This window comes from Trichosurus vulpecula, chromosome 7, assembly GCF_011100635.1.
Source record: "Trichosurus vulpecula isolate mTriVul1 chromosome 7, mTriVul1.pri, whole genome shotgun sequence".
Lineage (NCBI taxonomy): Eukaryota > Metazoa > Chordata > Mammalia > Diprotodontia > Phalangeridae > Trichosurus > Trichosurus vulpecula.
The window spans coordinates 2,282,668-2,299,662 of NC_050579.1; the positions used below are offsets into that span (position 1 = coordinate 2,282,668).

The 16,995-nt window shown below is 47.1% G+C and overlaps 1 protein-coding gene across 3 annotated transcripts in view; it reads left to right on the forward strand.

Annotated features, from left to right (window-relative positions):
• Positions 1–15,960, forward strand: part of COL6A3 (collagen type VI alpha 3 chain) — a 100,493-nt gene extending 84,533 nt beyond the window's left edge. For all 3 annotated transcript variants that reach the window (XM_036767455.1, XM_036767456.1, XM_036767457.1), the window contains 5 exons: positions 939–1,879; positions 4,419–4,682; positions 6,461–6,559; positions 13,474–13,638; positions 15,145–15,960. In XM_036767455.1, the coding sequence (XP_036623350.1) occupies positions 939–1,879; positions 4,419–4,682; positions 6,461–6,559; positions 13,474–13,638; positions 15,145–15,185 (1,510 nt within the window). In that variant the 3' untranslated portion in view covers positions 15,186–15,960. The remainder of the gene's footprint in view (positions 1–938; positions 1,880–4,418; positions 4,683–6,460; positions 6,560–13,473; positions 13,639–15,144) is intronic.
• The last annotated feature ends 1,035 nt before the right edge of the window (positions 15,961–16,995 follow it).

A 16,995-nucleotide genomic window follows, 5' to 3' on the forward strand; every position in this document is an offset into this window, starting at 1 on the left:
CTCCTCATCTCTGTCTCTGTCTCCATTCCTTTATTCCTTCCAGAGATTTCTCATTTGAGGGGTGTGGCCCACGGTGGGACCCACACGACATTGTCACTTATTTATAGGAGTTCTAAGGTGACTTAGCACCTTTCCATCTCAGTCTGAGGGCTGTCTTTCTTCTTGGGTGCACTGGGGGTTCGATCCCCTTTCCCCAAATTAAGCCAACCCCATCATTTTCTATGAGGTAAATGCACCACAGAGAAGCCACTACCAATAAACAGACCTCACGCCCTTGCAGACATTCTCCTTGAATTCTCACTAGAACCAAAGGTGCCATTGCTCAGGAAGAGATCTCCTCTCTTGAAAGGTCATGCCTCCTTTGGCTTTGAAGAGCACACAGGTCTTTCTTCTCCTGACCGCTGTTCATTGGCCTCATTTTTTGCTGGCAAGGAGGTGCACAGCCCTTTTAGACTTGGATTCAGGAAAACCTGAGTTCAAATCCTGCCTCAGGAATCCACGATCCGTGTGACCCTGGGCAAGTCACAACCATTCTCAGCCTCAGTTTCCTCATCTGCAAACTGGGCCACTAACAACACCCACCTCACCAAGTTTTATCCACAGATTAGATGGTGATTAACCCCTTGAGAGCAGTGAGGTTTTGTCTTTCTTTGTATTTGCAGCACCTGGCAGGGCTTGGCACATAGTAGGTGCTTAATAGCTGTCTGTTGCCTAGATGACTGACCATCTTTGCAAACCTCGGAGCTCCGCGTCAGTGCTGGGCATTATTATCTGTGGACACATCCCCCTGAAGGCAGGGCCTGTGCCTGTCTTTGTAAGGAGCCCAGACCTGTCTCGGTCCTCGGTGTGCAGTACATGTGTCATCAGTATTTGTAGAATTGAATTAACTGGCAAGAGAAACACTCTGTTTAGAGCTAATGCCGCCTTTGTTTTTCCAGACACGTTCCTAACAATGCAACTTCCGTTTCTACACTCAAGTCTGTGACAACTACCAAACTCATGACTTCAGCAGCTCTGCCTTCTGAAAAGCAGGCTCCTGTAAAAGTGGCCCCTGCAAGCCCAGCAGCCGCTAACGTGCCCTCTGTAAAGCAGGCCCCTGTCAATCCAGCCCCTGTAAAGCAGGTCCCTGCAAACCCAGCACCTGCTCATGTTCCCTCTGCAAAGCAGGTCCCTGCAAACCCAGCACCTCCTCATGTTCCCTCTGCAAAGCAGGTCCCTGCAAATCCAGCACCTGTTCATGTTCCCTCTGCAAAGCAGGTCCCTGCAAACCCAGCAGCTGCTTATGTTCCCTCTGTAAAACAGGCTCCTGTCAATCCAGCCCCTGCAAACCCAGCTGCCACTAATCCGGCCTCTGTAAAGCAGGTACCTGCAAACCCAGCAGCTGCTCATGTTCCCTCTGTGAAGCAGGTCCCTGCAAACCCAGCAGCTGCTCATGATCCCTCTGTAAAACAGGCTCCTGTCAATCCAGCCCCTGCAAACCCAGCTGCCACTAATCCAGCCTCTGTAAAGCAGGTCCCTGCAAACCCAGCAGCTGCTCATGTTCCCTCTGTGAAGCAGGTTCCTGCAAACCCAGCTGCCGCTAACCTGCCCTCTGTAAAGCAGGCTCCTGTCAATCCAGCCCCTGTAAAGCAGACCCCTGTGAATCCTGTGGCTGTCAATCCAGCCCCTGTAAAGCAGACCCCTGTGAATCCTGTGGCTGCCAACCCAGCCCCTGTAAAGCAGGCCCCTGCAAATCCAGCTGCAGTCGCTAGACCAGTTGCCTCAAAGCCAGCTGCTCCAAAGCCAGTAGTTGCTAAGTCAATGGCTACAAAACCTGTGACTACAAAACCACTCGCCACGAAACCCCAGACCACGAAGCCACTGTCACCGAAGCCAGCAGGTATGTATGGACTCCCCTCCCCCCAGGCCTCCCTGCACTTAAGCAGCGCTGGGTGGAACCGGGAAGAACCTTCCAAAACTTTTCGGGACTTACTGCTGTAAGAGCTTCATTTGGCAGCAGCTGGCTGGTCTGAGTGGGGCCAAGCTCCAAGGTGTTTCCTGGGGAAGGCTCAATGCAGGCTTTCGTGTCAGCAACTCTTTGAAACCTGCTGGTTCCTAATTAAAAGGCAGAGAAGTCTCAGAAAGATGAATTGCTTTTTCTCTTGAAAGTAAAACTAAGAACGAATTCCAGGGCTCTCAGCCTCCCTATTTGCCATGGCTGCCCCCAGAGATAGAGCACAGGGTCATGGGTGCTGAGCTGGAAGGGACCTCAGAGACCATCCTCTCTATCTTATAGATGAGGCCAAGAGAGGTTGAGGAGCTTGCTCAGAGTCACACAGGTAGTCAGGAACAGGATTTGAACCTGGGTCTTCTGACTCTAGATTCAAGTCTCTTTCCGCTAACCCATGCTATTTTTAAATGCCTTCTCATGCTCCTCCACCCCGGTTGTCCTCATCTTGTGGCAGGAGTGACAAGCCTAAATCTATAGGAGAGGTTTTTGCATTTGAATAGAGACCAAGTTCTGTGGGAGCAATTTCAGGCAGCAGCCAGGATTGGGCAGAATTGGTATTAGGGCCTGTCTAACACTTCACCTCAAAGCAGTGGCATAGCCAATGACCTTTGCTGGCAGAGATTGGCCACGCATTCCTCTAGTCATAGAATCAGTGAGAGGTGATCAGGTGGAGAACGTTACCCTAGAAAACTAAATCACATAACTCCTCTGTAGCATCCTGAGTCAGAGCCACAGAATCCCCAAATCCTAGGATTCCAGAATCTTAGGCTCATAGAGTCTAGGAATTCCAGCGTCCCAGAATCTCAGGTTGGGAAAGAACTTCTAGTGTGAAGTCCAACCCGTAGCTCAAAGAAATGGCTTCTGTAAGCTTCCTGCCCGGGGACCATGCTGTTGTCACTTGACTTGAGGTGGGCGCAAAGGGAACATGGTAATGTCCTCAAGTATTTGAAGGTCTGTCATGTGATGCAGGGACTGGTCTTCTTCTATTTGGTCCCAAAGGCCAGGATCAGGAGCAGTGGGTGGAAGCTGCAGAGTCCAGTTTGGGCTGGATGTCAAGAAACTGGTCCTAACATTAGAACTATCTACAGGTGGAGAGGACTCCTGTGCAGGCCTCCAAGCAGGTCTGGAGGACCACGTGTTGGGTAGCAGAGATTCTTTCGGCACATCGGATGTTGTAGAGGGTCACTGGGGTCCCTTTCACACTTAAATTCTGTATTTCTGTGAAGATTCCCTAGTGACCGTGTGGAGAACACAGAACCCGATATGTGTGCGGAATGACATCCCTGTCCACTGGAATGAGGCAGTCTGTGATTCTTAGTTTAGCAAAGAGAAGAATCATAAAAGCCTTTACCACCAGACCATAGACCAAATCAGTCTTGGAAGTGAGCATGGGAAACGAATCCTGTGGGGAGGCCAAGACATGAAGGGCGGACTGATTTCCGGAAAGTGAGCCCATGTGGTTTTTCTCAGTGCTATTTAGACAGCGAGTTAGTCATTTAGAGAAGATCCTAACAGCGTTTGGCTAAGCACAATAAGCTATAGTGCCATGGAGAAATTCTGGGTAGAGCCAGAGTATCCATTTGAAATGGCTAGATTCTTCTGTGGAGACTCCATGGAAGCATGCGGATGCTGACAGGCACTGCACAGGAGGAGAAGGGGTGGATAGATGTGACCTGCCCCAGTGGAGAGATTACAGCTCCATCTGACTGTGGAAGGAGGCTTTGTCTTTACAGTCTCTCGTTAGCAAGAGACCAGTGATTCCTTTCAAAAAATTAATGTAATTTTAAAAGGCATGTGTCAAAATTACCTCCCATTAAAATACTTAAGAGTATTGAAGTGTTCTCAGAGAACCCAATTTCACTACATAGCATGGGAAGTTGGAAGTAAGTCACTAGCCTTTCGCTCATAAGAGAGAGTGTAAAGGAAATCTCTTTAGACAAATCAAAATATTGAACATGAATCAGAGTTGGAACAGATGACTTAGCAGGGAGGGAACAGCCTGAATTATCTCTTCTGATGGGGACTGTTACTCTACACCTGTATATGCCTTGACTGAGCAAAGTTCTCCATGAATTCTGTTCAATCTATGTATTAACGAAGCTCTTAGATAATATTAGAAACATTATACAGAGCTTAAAAGGTCATTGAATACAACCACTTCATTTTACAGGTGAGGAAACTGAGGCCCAGATAAGTTTTACAATCATTGATTTAGAGCTAGATTTCCATGTCATCTACTCTGATGACATCACTTTACAGGTGAGGAAACTGAGGCCCAGGGAGATGAAGTGAATAGGTCAAGGTCAGACAAGTCCTAAATCACCACACCAGGGTCTGAGCTTGTAGCTCCTCTGACTCTAAAACCAGCATTTTCCCAACTTTATCATATCACGTTATGTGACTTTGTCCTGTTTTGTTTGTATTCTAGTTAAGACATCCAGAGAAGTCCAGGTCTCTGAGGTCACTGAGAACAGTGCCAGGCTTCGCTGGGTGAATCCTGACCAACCCAATCCTTACATTTATGACCTCACCATCACCTCCATGCACGACCGCTCTGTTGTCCTGAAACAGAACCTCACTGTGGCAGAACGGGTTGTTGGAGGTCTGGTTGCTGGGCAGACGTACCACGTGACAATTGTCAGCTACCTAAAATCCCAGGTCAAAGCGACCTATGAGGGAACATTCACCACAAGTAAGTCTCCTTGTTGCTTTAATAAAAAATGAAAGAGAATCATTCCCTGTATCTCGAATGGAATATAAGTTGTCCAGTGCAGGCAAATCAACTCCCCGCCCCCCATTTCCCATCTTGTATTAGGAATAGTAACAACATGCCTAAAAATGGCATAAGCTGCCTTGGGAAGTCATTGGGGTCTCTAAACAGTGTCTGCATGATCACCTATTACAGACGTTACCGAGGCAATTCTAATTCAAGTTTGGGTTAGATTACATGACTTTCTGGCCCTGCACCCTTCATCCAGTCACAAAACCTCTTCTGTACAATGGGGGTGTTGGGCCAGATGAACTCCGAGGTTCCCTCTAACTCTTTGAACTATGAACCTCTGAGATCTCTTCCAATTTTGAGAGTTCATGGTTCTTTACACGTGTGCTCTGCAACGTCAATGCACGTCCCCTTCTTCCCCCTCAGTGTGCATGGGTAAAAAACCTTTCTTGTCACTTACTTGGCTGGGCTGTTTAGTTTCTTTTGCTTTGAACTAATATATAACCTGGTTTCCGGTGAAAGAAACACACCAGTGGGGGCCTCCTGATTCATGTCTTTTAATGGACACTGACCCAAATTTACAAGATGCATAGACTGGGATATTATTTAAGGGTGTCCAATGCAAAGGATGCCTCAGGTTCTATAACTCTAAACACACATATTATGCAGAATTGTTGTTGAGGCATTTTCGGTCATGTATGACTCTTCATGATCCCATTTGAGGTTTTCTCAGCAGAGACACTGGAGTGGTTTGGCCATTTCCTTCTCCAGCTCCTTTTATAAATGAAGAAACTGAGGCAAACAGGGTGAAGTGATTTGCCCAGGGTCAAACAGATAGAAGGTGTCTGAGGCCAGATTTGAACTCATGAAGATGTCTGCCTGACTCCAGGCCCTGTGCTCTATCCACTGCACTACTGTATGTTACATTCAATAAAAATCTCACAGGAAGCTGGACTTGGCTCATTTCCCATAGTAATTGGGTGCTGTCACGTGGCCTTGTATCAGTGTTAGAATTTCTTAAAACCAGCCCCTCGTAGAATCGTTACTACATTAATGGAAACTTAGCAGAAATCCTTGGATCAAATTCATTGTTGTGCTTTGAAAAGACTTTTAAGTCTGTTTTCTCTTTGTGCAAAGACCAGAGATCTGAAGCGTTATTTGTACATTAAATGAATCAGCTGATGACAAAAACATAATTTCAGCCATCTTTGGTCAGTGCAATGGTTTGTTCTCCCAATGTCCTATTTCAGTGGTTCACACTAGTCTGTGGACCCATTTTGCTCCTGCCTTCCCAGTAGAATTCAAGAGCCTTGAATGCTTTTTTGTCTTCTTATTCCTACTGCCCAAAGGATGCCTGGCACACAGTAGGGGCCCAATGAAGTCTCACTGAATTGAATAAAATTGTTTCTGAGAAACGTTTAAACAATGGCTCATATTAAAACTGGGGGATTTCCCAGAAGGTTAAAGGTTGCCTAGGTTTGTTGGTTTAGCACAGAATCAGGGAACGGAATTATGAGTTTAGAAAGTGATCAATCAGCATTTATTAAGTACCAACTGTGTACCAGGCACTAAGTGGTGCTTTTGTTTATAGAATTGCCCTCCTCCCATTTCAATGCCCACCTTCACTCTCGGTTTAGTAGATAATTAAGCCTGAAAAAGTGCCTTCTGCAAAACGCTAAGTAGGGTTGACATTCCTCAAGGGTACATAACTTCCTGACTCTCTAATGGCAAAACTTATTCTATTCCTATAGAGAAAATCCAGTCTGCACCACCTCAGCCGCCAAAGACGGCTTCAAGTGCCACACTAAACCTCATGGTGAATTCTGAGCCGTGGAAAGGGATGGAAGCAGGTGAGTCCCACACTGTGAAAGGTAGTGGTTTGGAGTCCAGATGTTCATTTTCATGAGCTTGGGGAACTTCCAGTGTGGGAGTTCTTTCCACATAGCAATTCCCTGGAACTTGCAGCCTTGGAAAGTTACCTGGGATGGTGGGAAATGAAATGACTTCCTTGGGTCCTACAACCATACTGTGTCAAAGGCAGGACTTGAACCCAGGTCTCCTTGACTCCGAGGCCAACCCTCTCTTCAAAATAGTAGATGTATGCACTTACTTAACATATTTTTGGCAGCTTTTGTCTTTATCTCACCTTTATTTACAAATATGTCCTTCTCCTCCCTCCCACCTAGAGAGTCATCCCTTATAGCAAAGAATAAAAAAGGAAGAGAAGAAAATTGTTTAGCAAACCTCACCAAAACCTCACCTGAGTCCGATAGTGTTTACAGTGTTTCACCCCCATAGCCCTCCACCCCTGTAAAGAATGGAGGGGGAAGTCTCTTCTCCTATTATTGTTTAGGGGCAAGCTTGGCTACTATAGTTACCCAGAATTCATTCAGTCTCAACATTTTTCTTGTTGCTGGTTTTTTCCATTGACTTCATTGTAGATAGAGATAGCATTTATTAAACTCTTACTACATGCCAAACATGTGTAAGTGAGGGGGAGTCATGTCCAAGCGAGTGACGCAGCCCTGCCCTCAGGGAGCTTATACTCTGGGGGGTGGCGACGAAGATAGCATGATGCATTTCCTGTATTACGTGACTGAGCAGGAAGTAACAGGTACAGATCACAGTTGGCAGCTGCCTCCAACGTGAGATAAACGTGGCGCTGGATGTGTTTTTCATTCACTAAATATTTGAGAGTCTAATGGGTGCCAAGACCCTCTAGATATGATGGATCAGAGCCAGGCATGTTCAGTGCCTTTGAGAGCTGGTCATCTAGGAGGGGAGGGGAGAAAGGGGCAGAAACATGGGGCAGGGTCTGTGACACTGAGGATCGCTCTTGGGAACTGGGGATGTTAAGCGTGGAGAACAGAAGATTTGGGGAGGTGGGGCACGATTAGAGCTGGCTTAGAAGGGGACTCCCATCGTGGGCATTCTCTTCACCAATGAAGGTCCACAGGCTCTTAGGGAGCTGCCTGGTGGTGCTGAGAAGGGGATTGATTTGCCTAGAGAGGCACAGCTAGTATGTGTCAGAGATGGGACTCCAGGTGTTCCTACAAAGAACTCCAGTGAAGACCTGTGGTTTCTAGGTATCCCTCCTAGGCACATGAGTTGAAGGTCTCCCCAGATTGTGAAAGACCCAGTAGGGAAAGTGGAAAGGACAGGATCTCTTTAGCCTATGAAAACCAATTTTCAAAGATTTGAATTGGAGAAGAAATTTACTCTTAATCTAAGGACACTCAAGGGGTGTGTGTGTGTGTGTGTGTGTGTGTGTGTATGTGTGTGCGCGCGCGCGCGTGCGTGCGTGCGATACAGTGATACTGCCTCAGCTCATATTGGTTCTTTTAAAGGCTGATGATGGCATCGACGCCCAAGGTATTTTTGTTGTTGTTCAGTCATTTCAGTTGTGTCTGACTCTCCAGGAACCCATTTGGGGTTTTCTTGGCAAAGGTACCGGAGTGGTTTGCCATTTCCTTCTCCAGCTCACTTTATAGTTGAGGAAACTGAGGCAAATAGGGCTAAGTGACTTTCCCAGGGTCACAGAAATAGCAAGTGTCTGAGGCTAGATTCGAACTCAGGAAGATGAGTCTTCCTGACTCCAAGCCCAAGCTCTGTGCACTATGGCATCACCTAGCTGCCCCAGGTACACAAGGTACTTTGTGAATACCAACATCCTCTGGCAGACACGCCTCCCACCTACCAGTAGACTCTCAGCGACTCTACGAGGATTGCCCTTTGGGGTTGAATGGATCTTTGGAGATCATTGAGGCCACCTCACCCCACTTCCATTGTAGACGAGGAGACCGAAGTCCAGAGAGGTGGAGTCACTTTCTAAATGTCACATAGCTCGGTAGCTTCCCTGACTCTCTGAATCCAGCCTGGAGTGTCCCACATGATGCTGACCCATTCTTGATGGAGCAAAATTCCTTCCTCATTCTAGCATCCATGAGTCATTAAGAGAAAATAATCCCGGCATCAACTAGGGAGATTTGGAGATCTGTTATGTGTGGCCCAGAAGGATCAAGAAAATATAAACAGTTTTTCACGGATATAAACAACAAAATCTTTAAACGAGGTTCTGGCTTTGTTTCTGCTCCCTCCCCTTTCTTTTCATGGTGAGTCACAAGGACCAGAATTAGGAAGAATTTGTAAGCTTTACATTGGAATCTCTCCCTGTGAACTTTTAAAAAAGGCTATCTGGGACTAGAGACTCAAAGCAGATGAGGACAGGAAGTATGGTGCAGGGGAAAGACCGGGGGATCAGAGGACATTCCTCGGAATGCTGACTCTGCGCCTCCCACCTGTATGACCTTGGGTCACTTCATCTCCCTCCTGTAAAATGGTGCTAGTGGTGGTGATGGGGTGGTCTACATGGCCCTTCCAGCTCCAGATCCAGGAGCTTCCTAACGTACCTTGGTAGACCAAATCAGCCATCCCCAGGGTTTATTGCTCCTCCTCCTCCCACAGTCTAATGCCCATTTACCTCCCGAGGAAGCCTGCTTTGGGGAGCTGCTCTTTGGACAATGATTTTGGGATTCTTGAAATCAAAATGGACACATTTAATTAAGAAAAACACAAATGAATGAAATTGACAAGCATTTATTAAATGCCTACTATGTGCCAACCCCTGTGCTAAGTACTGGGAATTCAAAAGAACAAAATACCCAACAACCAAAAAGTTCTTGCCTTCATGGAGCTTACAGTCCATTTGAGGGAACCCTATATATAGCCAACATGCTGCTTCATCTACTTTGAGGTTTAAACTCATTGCAGGTTAAATTGAATTCAAAGAGTTGACAACTCTATCTTTTTAAAGGAGGGTGAGGAGAACTATATTCTGGTTCAGAAGCTGTATTTGTCCACTAAAGAACTCTGCAGAAAAACCTGGGATTCTTTGCCTGGTGACTCCATCTCCAATCAGCCACTTCCTCCCTACTTTGCACCTCAAAGTGGTTTACAGAAGAACATAATTAAAACAGTGGAAAACCCCAAGCAACTAACTGCCTTTCCTTCACTCCATTTCCTTGTCTCCCCACTCTTTTTGTGCCTTTGAGAATTCAGATGGGACAGGTCCTCTTTTGGATTTGGCCACGGGCACCCAGTGCCAGGACCATTACATTAAGTGGTTCTCTGACCGCACCAGGCACAGCTATTCCCAGGTGTGGTACGGCGGGTATGGTGGGAATGCCAATAGACTTGAGACAGAAGCCAAGTGTGTTAGCAGCTGTGTGGTGTCATGTATATACCCCCACAGGGCAGCCCATTATGCCGTATGTGGCATCATCACTGCTGCACATTATTTTTGCCCCCTCCCCCAAAACAACCCGACTCCTTTCTCCGTCTCTACAGCAGCTGAACAAGAAACTCTTCTCAGTGGGCAATGGTTGCCCGGTAATTGACTTCAGTTGCAGCTGACCACGCCTTTAACATCAACCCCTGTTTGGGCTGCCTGGCCATGCGGGCATTTCTACAGCACGCTTTAATAATGAGTGGGGGGGGGCAGTGTGAAGGAATGCTCAGGTTGTTTTTTTCTCTTTTAACTTCGCGATCACCTCAGAGGAAGGCATCTGGATGCTCTGGGCTGATGCCTTCTCAAATCTAAGTCACTGAAGCCAAGGTGTTTCCCATCCCCATTAACTCTTGCTTCTGCCCTGAGAATGTGGCTTGCTTCCCAGGACACGTGCAGTTACCCCTCTCTGCCAGCTCAGCATCACAGCCTTTGTCCTTTTGAGGCACCGAAGCATGAGGTGGTCAGCCAGTCTTCACGCTTTGAGTAGGATGAGTAAGAAGGGAGAAAAATTGGGTGAAATCATGGGCAGAGATTGCCAGCCTGGTCTATTCATGAATCAGGGTCCTGTGGAAGACACTTCAGCCTGTTGTAAGCACAGACCAGATCAATGATATGACTGGAGATGTCCCACCCCCAGAATTACTGTTTAGTCACATGCTCAGGGAAGGAGACACCAAGCAGAAGAGGCATCCGTGCCCCAGATGGGCAGGCTCAGGCTCACCTCGACAAGCAGGCATCCTTGCTGTGAAGTGTGTGTGATGCTTGGGGGGAGGAGGGAGTGAGTACCCCTCCAGACCCTTGCTAGAAGCCTAAGGCAGAGCTGGAAGGGTCCCAGATTATTTGCTTAATGAGAAGAGATGAGACTCTGACCATGCATTTCCTTCAGCAAGGAGCTCAAGTATGGGGCTCACCATGGTTCAGGGTCAATCCTGCAGGAAATCACCCAGCGCAGCAGATCAGGAAAACTCCCCCCCCCCCCGCCCCCATTATATCTATAAGGAGAAAGTTTGAGGAAGAGATGGATGAATAAATAAACTGTAGGGAGAAAGAACTGTAACTGGGGTGGGATAATCAGGGCATTGGCCCAGGCTGCTAAAACTTAGATTGCAGACAACACTTAAGCAAGTGGAAACAATGAAGCTTAGCCCCTAGTTAAGCAGTATCATTAGTGAAAATAAGAAGCTGTCAGGGGGCTTGTTTCCTCCCTTCAGGGAGCATCACACAGGTGAACTCTAGTCTGGCCTCAATAGATGACCTCTCTGGGTGGCGGCTGCCAAGCAATAACTGTCTGGTATCCTGGGGTTTCTCTCTATACCCCGGTAATGTCCACTGACATTCACATAGCATATTAAAGTTGGCCAGGCACTTTACAGAGATGACTTCACTCGGGTCTCACAATAGCCCTGTACAGCTGGTACTTTGGGTGTTTCTAGAGCCATTTCACAGATGAGGAAACTGAGGCACAGAGCGGTGACTTTCCCATGGTTTGCAGCAGGGTCAGAAATCCAATCCCAGTCCTTTCAATTCTAATCCAATTTCTGTTGGGATCAAGATAAAGGAAAGCTTTGGTTTCGTTATTGTTTCTGTGTGAGGAAAGAACAACCGAAAGGCCAGAAGGAAGCACAGGTCAGCAGGACAGCTTTGAAAGGATCAGGCTGAATCTATTACACACTGGAAGAGAAAAGCGAGCTTTCCATAATGGAGATTCACAGATCCATGCACAAGCTTCTCTCTCTGTTCCACAACGTTTGTGCAAATGCTCTTTTTACTTGTTTTTGTTTTTAAGTTTAAAATGAAAAGAAATAGTATTTTTTTTTCTGGAGCCCGAAAACTAATGACAAATGTAACTATGTTTATAAATTGACTAGAAATTTCCTTTCTTTCTCTCTATCCCCAATTATTTAAATTTGTTTTCTTGTTTTGGTAGAGACTTATGATTTCATAGCGAGAACTCCCAATATGGAAATTCTCTCCACTGATAAAGATTAGGAACTCCCTCCTAACTTAGAGTTTTAGAAATTTGCCAGGGGCCCCAAGAAGTGAAGATGTGTCAGAGGTAGGCCTTAAATCCATGTCTTCCTGGCCCCAAGGCTGGCCCTCTCCCCACTAGCCACAGGGCCTCTGGCTCCAAGAAGATGCTCAGACATGGATGGCTTTAAAATGCTGGCTGGTGTCAGAAATCACGATCGATGTCTGATGCTTTTAGGTCTGGTAGGCATCTCCACTCAAGAGCAGATGTAGGGTCTGCATGATGATGAGATGGCTTCATGCCTGCCCAGGCTGCATCAGGCTAGAGAGCTCTGAGGGTCTCCTGCAGAAAACCGGGCCCATCAACATCTTTTCCAAGATCTGGAATGGAATCTCTGGAGTGGGATTTGCACAGAGACAGGCCTTCTTCGCTTGCTGGCTCTCATTCCAGACTCGGGTCCCTCCTAGGACACCAGGGCCAATGTTGGGGAAGCCTTCCTGCCTCTCGATCCGTTTCCCTTCCATTTAAGGAAGGCATTTCTCCTTGGCTACCGCACACGTTCCATCCATCAGAAACAGGCAGTTGGTTAAGATGGGCTTTTAAAAACCCATCTATTTAAAGAGTCAGAGGAGGCTTTCTAAGGTGAGGGGTTCATGGTCTGCTTTCCCTGCTGTTTCCATTGACTCCAGACAAGCAGGAAGGAGAGGTCAGTCTACCCCTTGCTGGGTCTGAGACTCTTCTCTGATCCCAAGACTAACCTGGTAGCCACCCCAGAGTTGTGTCTGAAAACTCAGATCATGAGATCATCAGAGATGACACAAAAGTACCTACAACCCCCACATCGGTTACAGGGAAAAAGCTGCCTTCAAGCATTTGGCTGGTCTTCATGGAGTGGTGCTTCTCAGCTCTGAGAGTCCAGGCTTTTTCTTGGAAGTTGAGGGGGTGGCATGAGGGAAGTGTGGGACTTTAGCTCTAAAGGGAAAGAAAACTGCCTTTCTCCTCTTCTCTATCCTGTCTTCTCTCCTTTCTTTTCCCTCCCCTCCCATCTTTTCTCCTCTCTTCCTTTCTCTTCTTATCCCTTCCCCTTTCCTCCTTCCTACTGCCCTCCTCTCTCTGTCCTACCCTTTCCTCTTTTCTTTCCCACTTTCTCTTCCTCTCTTTCCTCCCATCTGTTTCTGCGTTCTCTCCATCATCCTCTCCCCATACTCTCTCGTTCTGCCTCTTCTCTCCCCTTCCCTTCCCTCCCACCACTTTTCCCTCCCGTCCTCCCCTCCCCCTTTCTTCCTCTCTCTTTCCTCATTCTCTTTCTCTTCCTCTTCTCCTTCTCTTATCTCTTTCTCTTTTTCCTCCTCTCCTCCTTCATTGCTCTTCTCCCCTCCCCTTGTTCCTTCTCTTCTTCCCCTTTCCCTCGTTACCACCTCCCTGGCCAGGGGAGCCCTGACACCTTAGCCCTTGTGGCCGTCACCCAGGCACTGCCATGATGCTCCTTCCTCTTCTCTGAATTCAAGATGTCTGCAAGCGGCCCAAGGAAATCGGGACCTGCCGGAAGTTTAACCTGAAGTGGTTCTACGACCCTGAGACCAAGAGCTGCGGCCGGTTCTGGTACAGTGGCTGTGGTAGCAACGGCAACAACTTTGAGACGCAGTCTGACTGTGAAAAGGCCTGTTTGCCTGGTGAGTGGCGCTGACCCAGCCCCTCCCCTCCAAGACTGGCCCTGTCCACAGGCCTGGTGCTGCCCTAGCTTTAGGTCATGGATCACCCAAAGATAAGGCATTTACAAGCAAGCTGTGCCTCAAAGGAAGGTGTCCCAGTGAAGGCCCCAGTGAGAACCCTGTGAATTCTTCCTTCATTTTCTAGACATCCACTCCCTCTCTTAATCATCTCCTGTGGCTCCCTGGTCCCTTATGAGCAAACAAAATTTCTTCTGTTTGGCTTTTAAAGCCATTCGCAACCAGACCCCAGGCTCCCTTTCCAGGCTTGTGTACTCCTCTTTCTGGACACTGGGCTGGTTCTGCGCAGAAAACCCTTCATTTTGCCCCCCTGCCTGAAATGCCTCCTTCCTCACCACTGCCACTTCCTGTTAACTTCTGCTCACTGGTCACCTCCTAGCTGAGGCCTGTCCCAGTCCTCCCAGCTACTGGTACTCCTCCCCCATAACCTTCTGCATACGTTTGCACTTATTCTCTGTGCGTATTTGCATTTATTTAGCAGTAGTTTTCCCCAATAGAACAGGAGCCCCTTGAAGACAGGCATTGTCTTATTTTTTGTCTTTCTCTCCCTAGCACCAAGCACAGAGCCTGGCACATAGTAGGTGTTTAATCCAGGCATGTTGATTGATTGATTGCCAGTAGGGGTGCCTATGATCACTTCTTCATCCCTGACCCTGCTCAGTAAGCTCTGGGAGAGCAGGGGGTGTGCTTAAGAAGCATTCCCCCCAATATTGTCAGTATGTGACCCCCTAAGCTGGGCACTCTGACCATAAAATCAATTCATCTTAAATCAATCGAAACATTAACTGTCAACAATGGGTAAGCCCCTGTGCCAGTTACTGGGGAAATAAATGAGAACATGGCTCATCCAACACACACTTATGAAGTAAGCCCTTCCTGTGGGACCTTTGTGCCAGGAGCACCAAGCTCAAAAGCAAGAGAACTGGGAGTTGAGCCGAACTCAAGCCAAATTGGAGCCAAATCCTACGCTTTTCACATTCTGTAGATTTGTCATCGGTGCAAAGGACAGGCTCCCAGACTCAGCCTCTCATGACCTTTTCTCAGATCTAGAGTCATCACTGTGAATTCTGACCCTGGGGCATGCATCGCAAAATGTACAAGCAGCATGGAAAATCCCCTCAAATTAAAAAAAAAAACTATTTTAAAGACAAATTTAGTTAAGCAGGAGTGGTTGGGGGGAAGTAGCAGGCCATTCTCCCTTTGGCTAATTATTCTTACAAACTAGGTGCTAAGCCCAGATTCTAGTTGCTGAAGTGTTATCTGCACCCTTTGAATTTCTCTGCTCTGGGTATGGTCCTATTGCCCCACCTTAGTTCTGCCTCCAATAAGATTAAAGATACTTCTAAAATCAGAAAATGGTTTCCTCTGTTTGTTCGATAACGTGTATTCTCTCTCTCTCTCTCTCTCTCTCTCTCTCTCTCCTTCCCCGCCCCCCCCCCATCTTCATAGCACACATCAATCCTGGAGTCATTTCAACAATAGGAACCTAACCGTGGCAGACCGTTGACACATACCTCTTCCAGAAGCACAGGACTCAACTATTCCCAAGCAGCCCTTGTAGAAGCCGTGGGTAGACAAGACCATGCACTGTGCTATTTTGTGCTTTACCTTATGAGCAAACCTTGAAGGAAATGTTTTTTTGTTTTTTTAATTTTTTTTTTTTGCTGCATGACCTATCAATATGGTGCTAAATGTGTCTGTGGACTGAGTGCTCTTGTCTTCAGGTGGTCATAGCCTATCCCTTCCGCATTACGAAGTACAGCCCCGCCCCACCCCCCAGCAGTGTTGCCCGATTCTCATTCCCAATGGAGGTTGGGATTCCACTCGTGTGGGGCCTTTGGAAATCTCCAGCAGGAAGCCCCTTGACTCCCTGCAGCTGTATTAGCCAGACCTGCTTAGCTCATCATTCCCAACCCGGCAGAACTTGAGATGGGAAGCCTCCGTGGGAGGAGTTGCTTCTCCCCATGGGGATCAGCATGGTGTAGTTTTGCTGGGTTAGATTTCCATCTGATTCCTCTTTGTCGATGTTCTGCACAGAAGTAACGTAACTAGAAACAAGGAAAATGTCTTCGCACAGATGCACTGCTGGGACCCGCGCCTCAGTTAAAGATTTTAAAGTCCTGGTGTAGAATGTTCTTGGCATTCCTCTGATGTTGTATGTTTTATAGAATAAAAAAATGGGGAGGGAGGGATTTAACTTTTATTTTGTTTTTGGGAAATCTACACAAAGAAACTTTTTAAATAAAGTTTAATGGAGGTTTTGTGAGCTTGGATTTCTTGTTCTTTTTGGCAGATTACTGTCAGATTTATCCCCTGGGTTGATGGTGTGGGAAGAGGTTGCAGAAGGAGGAGGCTGATGAGAATTGGTGGGATAGAAGGGGCTGGGAGCAGAGAGTTCAATATGGAGACAACCTTAGGAATCATATAGTCCAACCCCCTCACATTGCAGATGAAGAAACAGGCCTAGAAGGGGGAAGTGACTTGTCCAGAGTAGTAGCAGCAGTAATGGTGGTAGTGGTAGTAGTAGTAATATAAATGTCTAACAGTTAGATCGTGTTCACTATGGGCCAGACACCGCGATATGCGCTTTACAGTTAGAGTTATCCCTTCCACATCACGACTTTCCCCATCCCAGTTTTAACATATCGTGGGTCGACATCAGAAATTAGATGGAATTTTTGGGAGTTTTGCAGAAGCCACAGATGACACACGAAGGCCAGCAGTCAACACAGAAAAAGCTTAGCAACTCAGAAATGCATAAAATGTATGTATACACCATAAACACCACACAGAAGAAGAATAAAATATTCAGACTTCTTCTCTGGTACAAAGGGAGGGCCCAAAGTTTCCTGTGGACTTTCCAGACTGCGGGGGTGCTGCGCCCCAGCCCCTGCGATGTGGAAAGGATAACTATAGTATCCCGTTCCATCCTTACAACAAACCTGGGAGGTAGGTGCTGTTCACTTTACAGATGAAGAAACTGAGGCAGACAGATGAAGTGACTTGTCCAGGGTCACACAGCTAGTATTGGAGGCTGGATTTAAACTTGAGTCTTGCTGACTCCAGGCCTCTGTCCTCTGTGGAAGTACTGTACTGCATTGTCTGTCTTATATTATTTCTCTGAGTGGGAGCAAGATAGAAAATTAGCATGGTGTAGTGGAAGGTAACTAGGATTGAGGCTGTGGAGATTTAACTTCAAATCTTATTCCTGACACTTAACAGAGTTGTCCCACCCTGGGCAAGTCACTGAACCTCCATGGACTTCAGACAACGCCCTAGGACTTAGCTACTAAGTCATAG